The sequence below is a fragment of the Scleropages formosus genome, chromosome 17 (genome assembly GCF_900964775.1).
Source record: "Scleropages formosus chromosome 17, fSclFor1.1, whole genome shotgun sequence".
In the NCBI taxonomy this organism is placed as follows: Eukaryota; Metazoa; Chordata; class Actinopteri; order Osteoglossiformes; family Osteoglossidae; genus Scleropages; species Scleropages formosus.
In genome coordinates this window covers 9,749,665-9,769,529 of record NC_041822.1, presented here as the reverse complement: position 1 = coordinate 9,769,529, position 19,865 = coordinate 9,749,665, and the positions used below count along the sequence as shown (strand labels likewise).

At 42.1% G+C, this 19,865-nt stretch overlaps 1 protein-coding gene across 1 annotated transcript in view; it reads left to right on the top strand.

Moving 5' to 3' along the window:
• Positions 1–12,092: 12,092 nt before the first annotated feature.
• LOC108938470 (astrotactin-2-like) overlaps positions 12,093–19,865 on the top strand; it is a 218,420-nt gene continuing 210,647 nt past the window's right edge. The window contains exon 1 of the mRNA XM_029259528.1: positions 12,093–13,171. Coding sequence (XP_029115361.1) covers positions 12,820–13,171 — 352 coding nt within the window. The 5' untranslated portion in view covers positions 12,093–12,819. The remainder of the gene's footprint in view (positions 13,172–19,865) is intronic.

Sequence of the window (19,865 nt, the reverse complement as noted above, 5' to 3'; positions counted from 1 at the left end):
CCTGGAATTCAAGCCGTTGGCATAGAAGAGCAGCTAGGATGCTACCAGAGGGAGCAGGGAGGGTCATGCTACCAGAGGGACTCTCAGGTGAACTCTTCAGCAATATCATTTGCCAGGTCAAAGCATGGATGAATGATTGTCTAATTCAGATTTCCATTCCTTCAATTATCTGCATCGGGAAGGAAGCAGAAGGGGATTGTCCGGCTACTAAGCACATTGCCTGTTGAATTCAGCCAAACTGTAACTTGATGGAGGGCACTTTGAGGAACGACAGCAATGCTGAAGAAATAGTTGTGACAGGTTCACTGTTTTGGTGATTTAGGTGCAGCGGGAAATTTCACTCTTATTAAAGCATGGGGAAATCCATGTTTACATTTTCCCTGCTAGGGTCATGAGCTCTGGACAGCAAACCTTTGGGTTTCCAGGTCCATGGGATATAAAAAATGTATGTATAATTTTCCCAAGCGAACTTCTGAAACATGTCATCAAGTCAAAATAATGTTTAGAAGTAATTCTCACAAAATTAGGAAAAGTCATTCAGTATCAAGCTGATGACACAATGTTAATCATGTATTTTGAGACCCTGGGGTCTGTCACAGCCCAAACAGATGATAAGGGTTAAGCCACTTACTAACTAAAGATCCAAAAAACAAAAAAGAGTGCCAAAACCAAAATAGTTAATACTTGTCCTCCATAAACTACACTGTTCTTATATGGCACAATTATGATATGGGAAGTATGGAATAGGTGCTTGCCTACCTGCAATGAGCCATTTGGAGAAAATGGAATAGGCTGACGGAAGACAGCATATAGTGTCCTTCCTTCCTCACCAGAGCTATGGCTGTCTACCCAGGACAACAGATAAAAGCTTCCGTCAAAGGAACTTTGCCCACAGTAAAGGCACATTGAAGGTCCTTGAACAAGTCACTGTGGTTACCTGTTGCTTGCTGCTTCTACCTCATTGCTTGTCACCTATACCTTTCAAGGAAATCTGTTAAAATCATTTATCCCACACTCTCCAGGACAAGCCCTCAAGTGCTGGCCCATTGCAACAGATTTTTTGCAGTGGGGCTCATGTTCATTCAGTTTGAGGTCTCCAAGTAAAGGGGTGGGTTATTGTACTATCCAGTGTACAGGTAGGGGTACAGACTGGAGGTGGAGTCCTAGGTACCATCCTGGGACATTCTGGACACATTTTTATTTCACGTTTTCACAGGGCTCATTCAGACTTCCAGGCACCTCACCTTAAAGGCCATCCTCCATCACAGCACTGGGCAGCATATGAAGTCATTTGAGGAAAGAAAGAGCGCTTTTCTGTTGCAGCCTACACTCAGTCTATGCATCATGGCTGTGCTCTTAAGTATTCCTATAGTGACATTAATATCATTAGACTCTCCAAGTCAAAAAGGAAAACACAACACTGTGAGCCATATACTAGTTTGTCAATGACCATAGAGATGGTTTTGACATACAATGCTGAGATGCTGTAGTTAGAACAGCTTCATTTGTATATGGGTGGACAGTTAAGAATGACAAAAGAAATTACACTCAGCAGTAACAACAAAATGCAGTCAATAAATGACAATAAACCAAGAAACAACAAACAAATGATACTAATGCTCAGGACAGGGAACCACAGAGAAGAGATTAAACACACACACACACACACACACACACACACACACACACACATAGAACTTACTCTTGAGTTACATCAAGCCTCTCCCAAGTAACTCATGATAACCACAGACCCAGGTGTTACAAGAGGGGAGACATGTCCGCAGAACCTTTATGTTCCTATCCAGTATTTGTGTAATACTCCATTGAGTATAATTGCTAATATTTTTGGACATGCTCAGTACCAGATAAGTTATTATACACATGTCCAAATAAACACTCTTCCTCAGTTCACCATTACTTTCTTATTAACATCTTTGTGTAAACGTCCTAATTAATTTCTTTGTTGCATTGTTTCATTTTCTACTGTTCTGAGTATTTTATTAAAGTATATTTTTCTGAACATGTATATTATTATATATATATATATTTAGTCCTTTGTGTAAGTGCAAGTTTATAGCAGCATATCCAATAAGGTCTATGTGGCAAAATGGTTATATCCCATAAATTCCGAGTCAACTGTATATAGACCCTGACACAGCATAAATTTTGACCCGTGACAGCTTCTGAAACATTTTCTACAGAACTGCCAATACATTTTTCTCTTTACATGCTAAACTATTTATTAGAGGTGGAAATCACAGTGAGGTGGAATCACAGTGAGGGCTGATTCATATGCACTTTATAATTTATTGCTTTTTCTAAAGTGACATTGTTATGGCTGCAATCAGTCTGATGATAACATGTTTATGATAAGGAGGAACAGTGCCCCTGAAAGTTTATTTTCTACAAACAAGTTAAATACTATATTGAATATATACATTTAGCAGAATGTATATAGAGAACAGGGGGGTGTAGTGGCACAGCAGGTAGGGTTGGTGTCTCCCGGCTTGGCAGGTGTGAGGTTTGAGTCCTGCTCACGATTTCTGGAATTTGCAGGTTCCCCCCCCCCCCGACATGCATGGAAGAAGGCACTTGTGAACCACTTTTGCTCCTCCTTTGCCACAAAAACCATATGAGTGGTTGCTATGAGTCAGGATTGACTCGATGACATGCACATAGATAGAAAATGCTTTTAACCAAACTAGACTCAAACCTAGCAGGTACATACTCTGTCTCCCAGCAGTGTTTAAGATGTTCCATTCTGGGCAAAATTGTTATTTCAACTCAAAAAGTAGACCAATGGAATAATATACTGTAAGTAAAACTTCAGACTAAAATTCAAGTACTTAAGAAATCTGTTGTGATTTATTTGTTTGTTATGACCAGGAAAGGTCTTCTGCAGTTTAATATTTTTATAAAAAAAGATGTAATTTTAGGAATGAAATAATAAGGAATTTCTGATCATGATGGTTTTTAATAATTGTTAATTTACATATTTTTGTCGAGAAAGTGATGGCACAGCAATAATAGTGACTTGACAGTAGTACTGATTGTCTTTTTCCTCTTTTTCCCAATTCATTTAAGTAAATGCAGTTTTCGCTGTAAAGCTGTGGCCCCACAACGAGCAAAGATTATAACCTTGTGCTATTCATCACAAATTCTGAAACTGGATACATTTGTCCCACAGTACTTTCAGTTCCCCAAGAGTCAGCAAGTAAGCATCTCAGTGCTATGTGTAATGAAAAGAGGGATGTTACAGTTAAGCTACAGTTTTTCAGACTGTAGTGAACAAAGAATAACAAATATTTCTATCTCAACTTAATAAACAGACCAAAATTATAACTTAAATGTTACATTTACATAATTAGACCAATCACATGTAACATTACTGGATAATTAATACGAGCATGCACACAATATTGCTTATGTATTGCATTACAACAGTATATCACATTGCAGATAATATTTTGTTATAAGGTTACTTGAAATAACACAAAAATCCAAGAAAAGCCTGCATTCAACATTTCTCCGTAGGAATATCTTTTAAATACTTATGTATTAGCACACGGGGGTGTGGTGGTGCAGCGGGTTTGGCCGGGTCCTGCTCTCTGACGGGTTTGGGGTTTGACTCCTGCTTGGGTTGTCTTGCGATGGACTGGCATCCCGTCCTGGGTGCGTCCCCTCCCCCTCCAGCCGTGCGTCCTGTGCTCCCATCTTAGGCTCCAGCTTGCTGCTACCCCACTTGGGATAAGCAGTTTCAGTCAATGTGTGTGTGTGTATCAGAACAGATTAAATAAAGAAGACATAAAAAGTACATTTAAGTTTTGAAGGAAATGCCTCTTTCTGTCTTTTCTAACCCACTGCTCTTCATGTAGGACTCTGAGATATGCTTCAAATCACCAAGTGGGTGGACTACTGTTCTTTGAGTACAACTTGCATTAAATCACCACTGCCTACTTTTGCCAAGATTGTCTCCACTTTTCTGTCTGGGGTAAACATCCACTTATTGATTAAAGATAGATCTCTGGTAAGTTATGTTGAAATATTGCAGTACTTCATCCTGTGGGGAGGTTTGCATTAACGAACAGCTCAATGTCGAACACAAACTTTGTTCAAACGGATTGAACAAGATTTAATGTAGGAACCAATCTCATATGATTATGATTGCTAACGTGCATTCTGCTTCAGTCGTGATCATCTTAAAATCATAAACTGTACATTTCAGATGAACAGTTCCACCATCACAGCAGTACATATGAGTCTTTCACCGATGTATGGTAAAACTATACGTTGTTTTGGATAAGCATGAATATGAAGATTTGCACTAATCGTTACTGAATAAACATGACAGTAATCTGAGAACATTTTTGCCCTTTTTCCCCTGTCATGCCATACAAAAGGCCAGAAATTCTGCTGTGTTATTGTAATCTGTATTACATCTTTAACATATTTATTGATGTTTTACTCGGTTCCAGAGAATGGCTCATCCAGCTCTGCCTCCACAGTCATCCTTTTTCATCTTCCTTTGCCTGTTCATGCTTCATCTTGTGGCATACGGGCGGGGCTCCATCTCTTTCACCTGACAGACACTGCATTATTCATCAAAATGACTGCATTTGACTGCTTCATTCAGATTGACTTCTTAAAATGGGCTCTATAGCTATTATACAGCTATTTTTGCACAGGGCAAAAAGATTAAAGATGCTGTATTTTTGGGGATATTAACATAGTCAGTGTACAGAAACTGCCAAAAATTTATAAAATTAGAGAATACCCTTACGGTAGAAAACTTGAATGATACTTTCCCTAGATTTCTTTCAGGTGAACTAGGGCCAGTCCTGGGAGGGAACTCAGTTAAAACTTAGACTTCAATGAATTTGATGTAACAAATTAGAATCTTCACAGAAGTACTCTACTGAATGTGTTAGAGTCTTCTTGTAGGCAGTGTATTGTGCAAAAGTTGCTAATTGACTCCTCCACGCTGGAGGGTACATATGCACTTTTGCAAAGAAGTCAGTGCTTATGAAAAATTTCACAGTGCAGATGGGTGCATATTCATTTATTCCACGAAGCAATAACTTGAACGGTAGCTGATCCGTCTTACTTCAGAACAATTTACAGCAGCAAGTTCAAGGTCCAGGGGGTGCAGTGGCACGGCAGGTTTGGCCTATTGTCCCTTATGTGGCGGGTGTGGGGTTTGAGCCCCGCTTGGGGTGCCTTGTGGCAGAATGGCATCCTCTCCAGGGTATATCGCCTCCCCCTTGTGCCCAGTGCTGCTGGATAGGCTCCGATTTGCTGGCCCTCCGCTTGGGAGAAGCGGTTGTAGCCAAAAAAAAAAGTTGAAGGTTGTTTTTTTAAACAACTCACATGCAGGTTGTGTGCTCATTAGAGTACCTTGAAGAACTATACTGGCAGTCCCCGGGTTATGAATGTCTGACTTACGTACAACCCGTACTTACGAACCATCCCCCGTAAAGCGTACTATAAAAAAAAATTGTGTTACATACAATGATTCGTAATAAGAAAAGGGTACTACTTTGGGGGGTGCGGTGGAGCGATGGGTTTGACCAGGTCTTGCTCTCCAGCGGGTCTGAGGTTCAAGACCTGCTTGAGGTGCCTTGTGACAGACTGGTGTCCCTTCCTGGGTGCGTCCCTTCCTCCTCCAGCCTTGCGCCCTGTGTTGCTGGGTTAGGCTCCGGTTTACCATGACCCCCCCCCCCCCCCCCCCCCCGTGTGTGCGTGTGTGTATACTACTTTGGGATGTGCATCAAAACGTGGTTTGTCAGCTTGTGGGTGCATGAGCCTGAGGTCGGATAAAGACTTTGTTCCTTTCATCGGGACTGTCTCGCCCCAAATGTCCACACCTGCCTGATATCAGAGCAGTGAGTTATGAAGAAGCCCACCTGCACACCCTGGCTGCAGAATCTCATTTCAGAAACCAGTCTCTCCAGCATTCTCGAGTGAACCCATGACAACCCGTCCATCCAAGTCCTTCATTCTCCTCAATCCCTCCTTCCTGCTCCTGCTGTCCACAGCTCCCAAGACTTGCATCGCCTCCTCGACTACAACGCTGGATTCTTCCCAAAACCTACATTTGTGCATCAACTGACCCATGCCCGTCCCCGACCTCTATATAGCTTGTATACAGTGGAACAAAATGTTGTTTCTCCAGAGACCATGGTGCAACACAGAACAGGAATACAAGACAGTAAATAAATACACGGGACAGGACGTGGACACGGACATGGGCTGTGAACTGTAGGCAGTTTGTAGTGTATGGAATCATGCTGAGTTTGCTGCTTGACTGGGCCAGGTGAATGTTGGGAGGCAGCAGGATGTTGAGTAATCTGACTGTCCCAGGGAAGAAACTGTTGGTGGTGGCATGGATGGTCCTGTACCTTCTGCCAGATGGCAAAAAGGCGAAGAGTCCATGAGAGGTTGTCCACAATGCTGATGGCTTTGCGGATGCAGCGGTTTTTGTACTGTATCTGCGGTATAGTAACTGTCATGAAGGGGGCACGGCATAAAAGGATGACCCAGAAGCTTCACAAGTGCGAAACCTCGCATAAAGAACCTGCAACGCTCCGTTCCCGTGTAAGCTTCCTTACCCCTAGTCACTGCTTTCCTGGTTTTATGATCCCTCTGCTTTTTTCCACCAGATTCGGCTTTGTGTTTTCCCTTTGGACAACTTTCGCAGGTCGACCAGCTTTCGCCTGGCTCCAGACTACTGGCTTGCCGGCCCGTTTGTTAAATAAAAGGACGAGACCGCACCTGAGTTTGTAGCTCATTTCCCAACCTCCAACATGACAGTAACGTTTTAATATACGTTTTAATGTATACTGTGTAATATTGTGCTAAGCATGCTGCTTGCTTCTTAATACATAATACAATCTTGAAGGTTAAATTCTCAGCTTAAAATGTCTTATAAGAGTTACATTAACAAACTGCTTCATGCACAACAATATATCCGCAAGCACCCATTTAAATGCACAATTTTTCGTGTAAATTCAGGGGTACTGGTTTATATAAGGGGGGTGCGGTGGCGCAGTGGGTTGGACCGCAGTCCTGCTGTCCGGTGGGTCTGGGGTTCGAGTCCCACTTGGGGTGCCTTGCGACGGACTGGCGTCCCGTCCTGGGTGTGTCCCCTCCCCCTCCAGCCTTACGCCCTGTGTTGCCGGGTAGGCTCTGGTTCCCCGTGACCCCGTATGGGACAAGCGGTTCTGAAAATGTGTGTGTGTGTGTGTGTGGTTTATATAAGCAGATGTACATGATTACTCAGTACAGCCATATGGCAGGTAAAGTGACCTTAGATGAGCTGCATTTTAAAGTGCCGATGTCTGCTTACTTGAAAGCCACCTGTTTTGCTAAACTATGACATCTTCTCACCCATTTGTTTTTTACTTTTATGTTTGAGGTTATTTAGTTATGTCTTCAATTTTGAGAGCTTTGCTAGAGGAGACTGTTTTTTTTGTTGTTGTTGTTGTTCAGACTGGGCTCCGGATGAAATGCTGGCAATAAAATGTAAATCAAATGAAAAATGGACGCTTTTCACAAAAGGACAGAAAAGTTAAATACCTGCTCAAGGCCAACAGACATAAGCTTCAGTGAATGGCAGCAAACAAATGTGATCGTTTCACAGTTTTAGTGGCACTGACTTCAGGGATCAACTTCAATTCCCTCAGTATTAAATCAGTTTATTAAGTAGCTCGATGAAAACACCCTCATCAACGGAAATGTACCCACCTGAACATCAGCAGGACGGGCACCTAATGAAAGCCGCACTGGATGCGTTGCTGAGGTTTGCAACTGCCCCCTTGCACTTACAAGGGATTCAGCGGAGAACCTGGCATCTGATCATGTCCGACACCCACTCAGCACATGCCTTCTTAACTGCCAGTTGGCTTTACTTCTGCTCCATTGCATTTCAGCATCTTAACCAGAATGATTTTGTCTGTATCAAAGCAAGTATCTGCTGGGAAAAACCTGAGTTAAAATGTATAAAATTGTACCAAAGGTGAGAATTTTGTTGCACTGCAATACAGATTTTTTTTTCTTCACAGTCACTGTAAGTTAAAGCCATTTTGTAATAATTGCAAAAATAGAACTCATAATTTAAAAGTTTTCTCAGTATCTGAATAAAAATATTTACAGTATTTATATCCAAGGAGCTGTTTCTTTAGACAAAATCTTGAACTCTGAGCTTTTCTGTGTTATGCCATCACCCTGCCCTGAATTCTTCACCCGGAACCATCTCCTCGATGGATATCAGTCTGAATTCAAAGTTGGTCACTCCACCGAGACAGCGCTCCTGGCAGTGTCTGATTCAATCCAGGCGGCTAGAGTGGCCGCCCTCTGCTCAGTCCTCATCCTCCTTGACCTGTCTGCAGCATTCGACACTGTCAACCACCAAATTCTACTCTCCTACCTTGGTCAGCTTGCGATCAAAGGAACGGCACTAAGATGGTTTGAGTCCTACCTATCAGACAGATCTTATCAAGTGGCAAGGTGGGGCTCCCGTTCTTCTCCTCTACCTCTCTCAACTGGTGTCCCACAGGGCTCGGTGCTGGGCCCTCTGCTCTTCTTAATCCACACCTCCTCCCTCAGCCACAGGATCCACCCTTACCTCACAACCAACTCTGCGCAATAACTTGTCCAGGCCATAGTGACATCCCATCTGGACTACAGCAACTCTCTCCTGTCTCGCATTCCTGCTACTGCCATCAAACCTCTACTGATGATACAAAACGCTGCTGCCCGAGTTGTTTTTGACTTGCCGAAGCATTCCAATGTATCTCCTCTACTCGTTTCTCTGCATTGGCTTCCTATAGCTGCCCAGATCAAATTTAAGTCCCTGGTTTTGGCCTACAAATGCTCCAGTTATCTAAAATAGTTGATCATCCACTATACCCCAACCAGACTGCTTTGCTCTTCCACATCTGCCTGCTTGGTGGTCCCATGTATGAAAGGTAAAGCCCGAAGGTTCTCGGTTCTGGCTCTGTTGTGGTGGAACGACCTCCCCTTGTCACTCAGAACTGCTGAATCCCTGTCCACATTTAAAAAGGGTCTTAAAACTCACCTCTTCCAGACTCACTTTGTCCATGATCTCTTGTAAGGTGTAAATGTTCATGCACCATAACTTTAAGATCATGCCCAGATAAACCTCTACAAAGCTACTCCTGTAATGTAACGTAAATGTTTATATATATCTAAAGAAAGAAAAAAAATATTACTAGGAAGGTGATTTGGAATCATGCATATTTGGATGAAGTTTTGTGCAGCTACTTGGGTGATGAACATTGGGTTATATGGTGGAAACTAATGCACTGAAGAATCATGCATCTGCATGTATGTCTCTTTCTGCTAATGTAATGCATACATCGTATTTTCTATGAGATGTACATCACATTGGAAAAAAAAGCATCTGCTAAATGAATAAATGTAAATGTAAACGTTACATAAATTCAAAGTAGTAGGAATGAGCTGTAAAATAAAAAGAAAAATGTTTTCAGTTCATATCAAAATTGATTCACAAACATGTTTATAATAATGGTTGTGATAATTCATTCACTCACTAAATATTTCTTGTTAACCTCTTGTCCTGGTCAGAGTCTTGGCAATCCAGAGTAGCCTCGTGCCACTGTGGGCCTTCCCTGTATTCCCCTATTAAGCATTTAAAATGTAGTTATGTAAACCACAGATTTTTAATTGGATAATTATCTTAGTCCCAGCCTTCATTACCCCCCCTCCCCAGGTAGTTAGCTATAAAATGCATTTTATTATCCACAATACAATAAAACAGATAAACAGTAACAATACATGTTTCTGATGGTGTGCCCCATCACTCTTTCATTCTTTCTATACTTCAATATGAACTAATTGAACTTAGTATGTCTTTGAGCTGTGCTGGTGGTAGATGAAGTAATGCACAAATGATATTTTCTATAAGATGTACATTGCATTGGAGAAGTGTCTGCTAAATGAATAAATGTACATGTATGGGGGATTAATGACATTCAGAAAAAGTTAATTAGCCTCTTGAATAAAGTACCTACTGTTTTAAAACTACCTTCTACTTATATTTGAAAAGGTCAAATATTTTGTCCAGACATACTTAGATATATGTTTTACCCAGCATATTATGACTAAGTAAATAATGGAAAAGAAGGCCCCATTTTACATTTTCCCATAAAATCAGGGGGGTTTAGCTCCTATGATGGAGCCCAGCTGAAAACCTGGATTTACATTAGTCAAATAATCCTTCTTAAGATGGTTTAATATATCAATGAGATAGATACTTACTGCTTGATTTCTTCCATTGGTGGGAGCAACTTATGATTCCTTTGAAATGTACTAGTTCTGTGTCTCCTTTGATATAAACTAATAGATTATAAACATCTATATATAATATATATATATATACACATACATATATATATATATATATATATATATATATATTATTTTGATGAGCCACAAGAAACCATGCTCATGTGCGTGAAATGTCTGTTCATCAGATTTACAGTACAATCTAGGTTACAATTTCTTTCTTCCACTGCATCAAGGTTTTCGTGATTTGGGATGATGTGCTATATTGTTTGACATTTAGCATCACCTTTTGTACTGAAAACATCCATACTGTGGTGAATCCAGTCACCCACGGTGCTGGAATAGACAATGCGGTAATGGCTGGTGTCCCAGCATGCTTTGCCTTGGGACATTACAAAGGGCAAATTTTTAGTCTTACACTACAATTCACTTTTTACACTGCAGCATAATTTGGGATAATGGGTTATATTGCTTCAGGTTCATTACTGTTTTTGGTCAAATATCTATATAGATATCTGCTATCTCAGCAGGCTTTGTTACGGGCATTACAGTTTATTATTGTATTATTGTTATAGTTTCCCAATGCTATTTAAGTAATTGGGAGTATTGGATGTTTAAGCACAATGGATTTGCTGTTCTGAAGTATTATATATATATATTTTTATTTAGTACTGGAGCTGCAGTCAGGTATTAACCCTTTTTGGGGGAAGTCTAGGTCAAATATTGGTGTTCGGCTGAAATTCCTTATGGTTGTTTGATTATGCTAGAAATGTACTGGAGAATTGTTGCTGTTCACACTGAAAAAGTGTCTTCTAGACCCGGCTAGAGCTATGCCTTAGTGGACATTTCCACTGAGGTATTTTTTACATTTCAGTATTTACTTTTAAGCATTTACTATATGGGTTTTTTGGGGGTGCAAAGTGAAACGGTGCTGAGGGGTGTGGTGGTGGAGCAAGTTTAGGCAGGTCCTCCTCTCTGGTGGGTCTGGGGTTCAAATCCCACTTGGGGTGCCTTGTGACAGACTGGCATCCTGTCCTGGGTGTGTTTCCCCCTCCAGCCCTACACCCTGTGTTGCTGGGTTAGGCTCCAGCTTCAGCCAATGTGTGTAAGTGCAAAGGTTTAATTACTCTTTAGAGTTGCGTTATTTTATAACACAATTCGTTCTTTTTTTTTTTTTTTTTTTTTTAGTTTTGTGTACTTGTCTGAGGGGGTGCGGTGGTGCAGTGGGTTGGACCGCAGTCCTGCTCTCCAGTGGGTCTGGGGTTCGAGTCCCGCTTGGGGTGCCTTGCGGCGGACTGGCGTCCCGTCCTGGGTGTGTCCCCTTCCCCCTCCGGCCTTACGCCCTGTGTTGCCGGGTAGGCTCCGGTTCCCCGTGACCCCGTATGGGACAAGCGGTTCTGAAAATGTGTGTGTGTGTGTGTGTACTTGTCTGATAGCTTAGTAGTTAGCGCCGCTGTCTTTGGATCCACCGGTCATAGGTTTAGACCTCACTTTTAGCTGTAGTACCCTTGTGCAAGGTACTCACTCTAAAGTGATAAAATAAGTAATAAAATCAATAGTAAAAGTTACCCAGCTGGATAAATGGTAAAAACTCTAGGCGGCTTAACACTGTAGGTTGCTTTGGAGAAAAGCATCAGCTGAACGATCCAAGTTATTACATTGAAATAATGGAAGTTCACATGTTAACAAGCACCTTGTCATTTATTTATGCATTAATATTTTTCAAGTACAGTATGAGTGTGCTATTAGTGATGCATATATAGTTATGATGTTTTATAGAAAAATTTTTTTTTGGTGGGCTGCAGGATGTCACTGTGGGTCTCACTGCTGCCTCATAGTGCTTGGGCTGTTTGTGCGTAGGTTAAAAAACAAGTTTAGAAGATGCATGTTCATAGTTGTTCACTGTTAATTGCTAGAATATGTATTCAAATGTTTAATACATTTATATGCAAAATATGCGTTCAAATGTTAGACTATGCATGATCATTAATGAGTGTGTTTCCTGTTACAGTCCAAAGACATATGTGTGAGATTAAGTGGTCACTCTAAAATTCCCAGGTTGTTGTACTGCGTGTGGCTGCCCTAATGGGCTGTATCCCTCCCAGCAGAGTGATTTCCTGGATAGGCTCCGGGCAGTCGTGACCCTGTCAAGGACAAGCGGCGACCGAAAGTGTGATGGACTGATTTTTGCTGGTGTTGTTATGTATCAACATATCAGGTGTTTTCAAAATGCGTTATTAGAATTTAACTAAGTGGGGGGGCAGAAAAAACAGGTGTGATAATTGTTGTTAGAAACTGTTTGCGATGAAGGTGAACAAAGGAACACAGTCACGGTGGGGGAAAGCGGAGGAGCAGTGTGACGGCGTTGAGCGCCACAGCCCGGGATTCACCTGCACTGCCGCCTCCTGGACGCGCGCGCACCGGGACGCGCTATAAACTCGCGGCTCTTCATGAGTCTCAGCCAAAGCAGGGCAGCCGCGCGCAGGCGAGGGGATGGCGAGCGGAGCGATGCTCCTCCTGAGCACCACCGTCCTGTTCGGACTCCTGCTCGCAGCCGCTGGAACCGTGGGCCGGACCCGAGCTGCGGGCACAGCCGACGCGGACAGGGATACCGAGAGCGACGCGGAGAGTCCGTGCGAGGTGAAAACGGTGACCGTGTCCACCCTGCCCGTGCTGCGGGAGAACGAGTTCAGCTTCACCGGCGGCGGCGGCTCGGGGGGCAGCGTGGCCGGAGGAGGAGGAGCGGCGGACTCTCGGCTTCTTCTGCTGGTCCGGACGGACGTACCTGGAAGGATCTCTGTTCTGGATGACCTGGACAACACCGCTCTCCCCTATTTCACATTAGGTAAGCTTCATTACACTAACACTTGGCAATTGCGCTAATAATTGCGACCCCCACTTCCACGCGCGGCGCAAGCCTTCGGACGAAGCAGTCAGTGTCGCTCCCGTGCGGAATGTACGCGCGTGTGGACCTGCGCACTTGTCTGGTGTGGTGTGCGTACTGTGTTCGTGGTCAGTTACTGGCAGCAGGGCGAGTGGCTCCTCCGTGGAGCTCCGTCACTCGCCTTCAGAACGCACGGTCGTGCCGCGAAAGACGCGGCCGGTGCGCTGATGAAACTGACATGACAGGTTCTTACCGCCTTTGCCTGGGTACGCGGTACTGTGTGGTGTGTGTGTGTGTGTGTGTGTGTGTAAGAGTAAATGGGAAAGGCGCGCGCGCGGCGGCGCTCGGCGCAGGGCCGCGTGACCAGCGCGCGCTTCGCTCCTTTCTTCTCGCTGCGATTCCGAGCGCTCCGCAGACGAACAAGTGAAGACGAGGGAAAAAAAAAGGCACATTGTTGCAAAAGCAGTTCATGTTCACGTTTATTGCGAGTGAAATTCCCTCACAGCCCTTTGACTTCCCCTCTCCGTGTCGAACTGAATGTAAAATACGTGTAAAACGAAGCGGAGTGTCACGACGACGTGGAGTGACCAAGTGTCAACGGTAAAAAAAACTGGACATTCAGTACACGGCGAGTAGCGAAATTTACTTTACTTTTCAAGTATTACGCAGTTTTCAGTCAGAACTTGACATTTAGCTATTTTCGGTACAACTTTCAGAAGTATAAAGAGTTAGCAGCAGGAGGAGAAGTCATGCGCCAGGCGTAAGTTCTGAATAAAATCAGGAACTATTTATATTGTTGTTGTTGTTGTTTTTGTTGCTACTCCTGCTGACCTTCATTTATCGACTGGAGAGATGTCCAGTGCAATAACTAAGGTTGCCAGTCTGCTGGAGATGGAAAAGTCATCCCCCTGTTATCCCTTTTTGGTTCCTTGCTCACTATGAATAAACATAGCCGTTTTGTTCTGGAGCTTGTTTTCTTATTTTTGCTCAGTATTCTCATTCTCTTTTTTTTTTTTTTTTTTTTTTTTTTAAATGAAATGCTTGTAACGTTGGTTTTGTGCCTAAAACACTTGAATGGATGTACTTCGGATAGTAGAGATGGAGTAAAAGAACAGGTACGTTTCTTTGTCGTGTTCATTGACATTCATTGTGGTATGAATTTTCGCAGGGGAATACTTTGATTACCTACCCTCTGGATTACTTTTTGGCCACTTTTCTCGAGTTAATTATCTCATTCTAGGCTCTGTGGTGCTGGCAGGGCTGTGGAGTCTGTTTACAAAACCTTCGATTCCAACTCTGACTCCAGTCACCCAATAATTGCTTCGGACTCCACGGTACTGCCCAAAACTTGCACATTATTTTGGGGGTTGACTTATCCAGTGAATATAGGCCTAAACCTGTATTACACCAATTTTTGGGGGTCGACTTATATGCCAGATCGACTTATACGCCGGCATATACGGCACATTTAGTTGGAGTCGGTACATTTTTACCAACTCCGACTCCAGTAACCCAATAATTGCTTCCGACTCCACAACTCCGACACCGACCCCACAGCAGTGGGTGCAGGTTCACTATTTCCGTTGTGCTTTTGAGTTCAATGCCCAGTTACAGTATGGATCACTTGTGTCTGAAATCACATTGTGACAAAACATGAGAAGGCTGAAACCCAAAGATTCGTAGTTAATTGAATGTAAATTTAACTTTCAACAGAAACGACTGGTGGCTCTAATGATTTATTTAACCAGTTTACAAATCAGACACCTGATTTTTGAGATGACATGATTATAAATTCTAAGGAAACTGAAAACTTCACCCAGTCTCAGTAGTTTTTTTATGAATGTGTGCGCTTCTAGTGCATTGTCGGAATAGATTTTGACCATTAGGGAAGAAAAAATCCGAACATGACATTGCTAGATTTGACATGCACATATTACAGTATTAGTGTGTATGATGGAAATACTTCAGAAACTTTGACAGAGAATCATTGTGTGTCTGCATGGTGAATGCTACATCTCTAAAACTTACTAAGCTTTATATTTGTCAGGCACACAATCCAAATTGGACTAATGCTGTCGTCTTGGAACAGAGGTAACAAATGGCGACAAGTTTGTGATTGAGAGGCTTTGTCTTGTAATGTATCATAAATATAACCTGAGTGAACACTTTAAATATTTCATGAGTCCCTACTTGCAAAGGTTACAGCTTATTGGGCAAGTTCAAGCTTGTTACTTTTTAATTATATATAAAGTTTCTTTCTTTCTCACTCATAAAATGGTTTTAAAGGAATAGGTGGATTTAAAGAATTGTTTTGTTAATTTCATCTTTCACGTGGATGTGCAGTTTTTAAACTAAATTTTACAACAGAATGCAAGGTAATGCTTTCAACACCAGAAGTGTTCAGCTGTAGTTTACATTAAACATCAGGTTTAGGTTTTGTTTTAATTGCAAAATAAAGATCTCAACTCAACCAAAGCCTAAAGCCATTGTATGTGTAACTTACAAACACAGTATTTACAGCCAACTATGAAATGTATGATTTAGCACATAGAAAAGTGTCCACAATCTCTATACATGTGAATCAGCTCTTGGCTTCACCTTTTCTGCACTATCTGTTAGAAGATCTCATGTGTATGGTTATATTATAGAACACAGTGGTTGGCATGGTTGCTCCTGGATTAGATACAGAAATAAAAATAGCCTAATTTAGCATGTAATATTGTGTTTTATTGATTTAACAAAATATTCAGTGAGAAAAATGTATGTCTGTTCTCGAGACATTTTTAAGATCGCATCTTTAATGTGTGACAAAGCTCTGTACATTCTGTCAGAAAGCACATAATGTACTTTGCAAGTCATTCATCTTAAATCCCGGTTTACTGGTATTCTAGAATATTTCTTTTTCAGCGGGTGGGTTGCAGTGCTGGCCATTGTCATTTATACACCACCAAAGAGGAAAATTTATAGGTCTGGTTTGAAAAGGCAGTATACAGTCTGAGGGTAGCACTCACTTTTCAATAGCTAGAAGTGAGAGAGAGTCTGGGCACAATATTTTTAAGACAAGAAAATTTTAGTGTATCATAGTGGCTGCGGTTAATTTACTAATTATGTTCTGATACATAATCGATAAGTTTGCAACTACAAACTATATAGATGTGTACACAAACATAAAGCTTTGTTGATTTCAAAGGAAAGTACACAAGGCACACACATACACATTTTCGGAACCGCTTGTCCCACACGGGGTCGCGGAGCCTACCCGGCAACACAGGGCGTAAGGCCGGAGGGGGAGGGGACACACCCAGGACGGGACGCCAGTCCGTCGCAAGGCACCCCAAGCGGGACCCGAACCCCAGACCCACTGGAGAGCAGGACTGTGGTCCAACCCACTGCACCACCATATACACAAGGCAAATATCTGATATACAGTTTAAATACATTTTGTTTATGTAGTTTTTTCACTTGAGTTATGACACTTGATGTGTTTGTTGAATCTGCTGTGCCAGTGTTGGCAGTACATAGCACAAATTTGACATTTAGTCTGCCATTACCCTATAGATTTGACACATGTTGGCCTTGACAAGCGCCACAGTTTAGCAAGCTGTCATTGGACTTCATATCTATCATTTCCAGATAGATATGAAGGAGGAAGGAAGGGTTCAATATATAAAAGCCTTTTTGGAGGAAGTATTATGATCCTCACATGGCATAATTCTCTGTGGTTGTCTGGAGCTGTGCGCTAGGAGATGCTCATATGTCAGGGCCATAGAGAATGATGTGATGTCCCAGTGCACAGCTTCTAGGAAGCATTATAGCCTTTGTTTGATATCATGCTCTGTAGGTGAAACACGTTGTTCGCGAAATGCACATACGTCAAGGCTACATTCCTCAGTTGCAGGTCTTCTCTTCTTGGTCAGGTTACCAGCAAGTTTAGCTGCTCTTGAAACTCAGACAGATAAAATGTATGCAAAGACCAACATCCATCTTTTTTGCTGTCCTCTACCTGAGGCCTCTCTTTTAGGAACACTGGTCTAATAGTGCTTGAAAATGAAAACATCTAAACAAAAACCTGAATGAAAGTTCCTTTATGTCTGCTTCTGAAAACATTTCGCTGTGAAAGAGAAACTTCTTCTGGCCTCGTTCTGTGCTGACCTCCACTCTCCTTTGAATAAATCAGAAACCCAGACTCCACAGCTCTCTTCTCAACAGTCTGCTCTTCCCGGTATTCATGGTTCATATGACAGCTTATCACTGTCAGGCGCACTTCTCCCGCCGTCTCTCCAGACAAGGTTGCAGTAGCTGGCAGTTCCGAGATAGTCACAAGGAAACAAACAAAGGAAAATGCCAACTGCTTGAGCTTCAGTGCACAGTGCATGCCTAGCGGTGCTGCGTAATCTGTGCCCCACATTTCAATCATATGTCATTCTCAGTGGTGTTGTTTGTAAGTTGTGGGGTTTCATGAGGGCTGGGTGGAGTAGAGACAGAAGCCCTGAGTGCCCGAGGCATCTCGGTCCTGGTCGTTGCGGTCCTCAGCTGACTCTTTGATAAGGCACTTTGTGCTTACAGACAACTTCAGAACCCAATTAACAAGCCATGTTAGAAGGGGCTCTCTGTAGGAATTCTTTCTTGTCTCACAAGCAACACTTTTTTTAATAATTGACGTGGGGAACAACTGGTAGTTTACTGGTCTGCGCTGCTGCCTTTGCCCCTAAAGGTTGCAGGTTTGAATCCCAGTTCTGCCTGTAGTATGCTTGAGCAAGGCGTTTCTCTTAAAATTGCTACAGTAAACTTACTCAGGTGTACAAGTGGGTAATTATAGCAACATTTTAAGTTGTTTTGGAGTAAAGCGTCAGGTATATCACCCATTCACACACTAAGGGCAGTTTAGTGTCATCAGTTCACCTGACCTGCATGTCTTTGGATTCTGGAAAATGCAGCACCCAGAGGAAACCCACACAAACACAGGGACAAACACATGCAAACTCCAGACAGACTGAGCAGGAATTGAACCCATGTTCTTTCTCACTTCCCAGACACTGTGATGCAGCTGCACCACCGTGTCACCCTATCATTATTATTACTACCATCTCATTAATTCCCATGTGAACAGTATGTTAAGCATAACATGCAAAGAAACAAAAAGTTAAAGCAACATTGTTGTTCACCTGATGCTTTTCTCGAAAGCAACTGAGAATGTTAGTTTTGTTTCTGAGATAGCTTACACTTATTTACCCATTTATGCAGCTGGGTAATTTTTTATCAGAGTAAAACAAAATAATTACTTAGTTCAAGGGTACTACAGTAGGAGTGGTGATTTCAACATGAGTTCTTGAGTTGCAACATACAGGGTGGTTAGTAGGCTTGTATAGGACCAATGAATATTAAATTAAACTGAAACCAATTGATATCATGCTCAGTGTTACAGACATTACAATTTTCAGTGTTTAATCAGCTTGGACAAGGCTGCCTCAGCTTCTGAGGGAGTTCATTTTTAGCTTGCACTTCCTATGTAAACTCACTCAGACTTGATTTAACTGTGCTGGTTTTACTGTGCACATTTGAATGTAACTTTGACTTCCATTGTTGCATGTGCAACTGTTTATGTCCTATAAATAATTTAGTGGATGCTAGCTTTTTCATCCCCGGTGTCACAATCTAAATTAAGTGCTAATTAAGAAGTTTGGGCACGGTAAGGAGCTGTGACAAAAGTCACTGTGTGATGATGGGGCGGGAGCATGGCACACACTGCACCTTCATGATTTTTTTTTTTTTTCCTCTGTATGAAATCCAAGGCCACAAGTGACATGCCGATGATGTTTATTTTTGGTCAATAGAGGGACTATACAATTGCAGACGGTATGTTTCAGGCCAGTGATCTGGGAGGATGCTTGGTGTGAGTTTAGATAAAGTTACCTTCAGATTGGAGCCCACTAGTAGATTTGCCTCTGCCAGTTTGGACTGTGTTCCAGTGGTCCTTTATCAAAAGATACGTCACATGTAGAGCACATTTTCCTTCCGAGTTTTCCTTCGTTTTATTATCCTCATGCCATCATATTAGAATTGAATAGGTGTAAAAATGTTAGAGTAACACATTTTGCCTAAATTTAAGCGGTATTTTGAAGTTCTACGTTTTTTCTTCAGATTTAACTGAAAAGAAGATACAGACATATGCTTTTCTGGCCTTTGTAGCAACTTTATATTTATACCAAGATTTAGTTTATTTTAGCCTTTTGCACAGAGTTAAGTATGGTGTAGATTCATATCCATGTCAAAAATTTCCAAACAGGGCCATTGCTAGAGGGGTGAATGGAGGTATACATTGTAGATTCTAGATTCCCATAGCTGTAGAGGGGCCCCAACTTAAGTATGTAGTAGTGATTTCCTTCAAGTGTGACCTGAGCAATATATGGACCTAGGGGGGTGGGGGGCTCAGAAAGTTAAGGTTCATTCTGTCAGCATAAAGAAAGTGTGAGCCTGAGTTTGTTATTTGATTGTGTGTTGTGAGCACAGCTGTCTGGTGGGTGTCTCTGGATTGTTGACGTCAGGCTGTACCATTAGAGAAGTAAATTCTGAAGGTGCTGATTGATTTGCAATTTTCAGTGGTTCATTCTTGTCTTGTTGGTGCTTACAAATTTCTGTACAAGCATTGCCACTG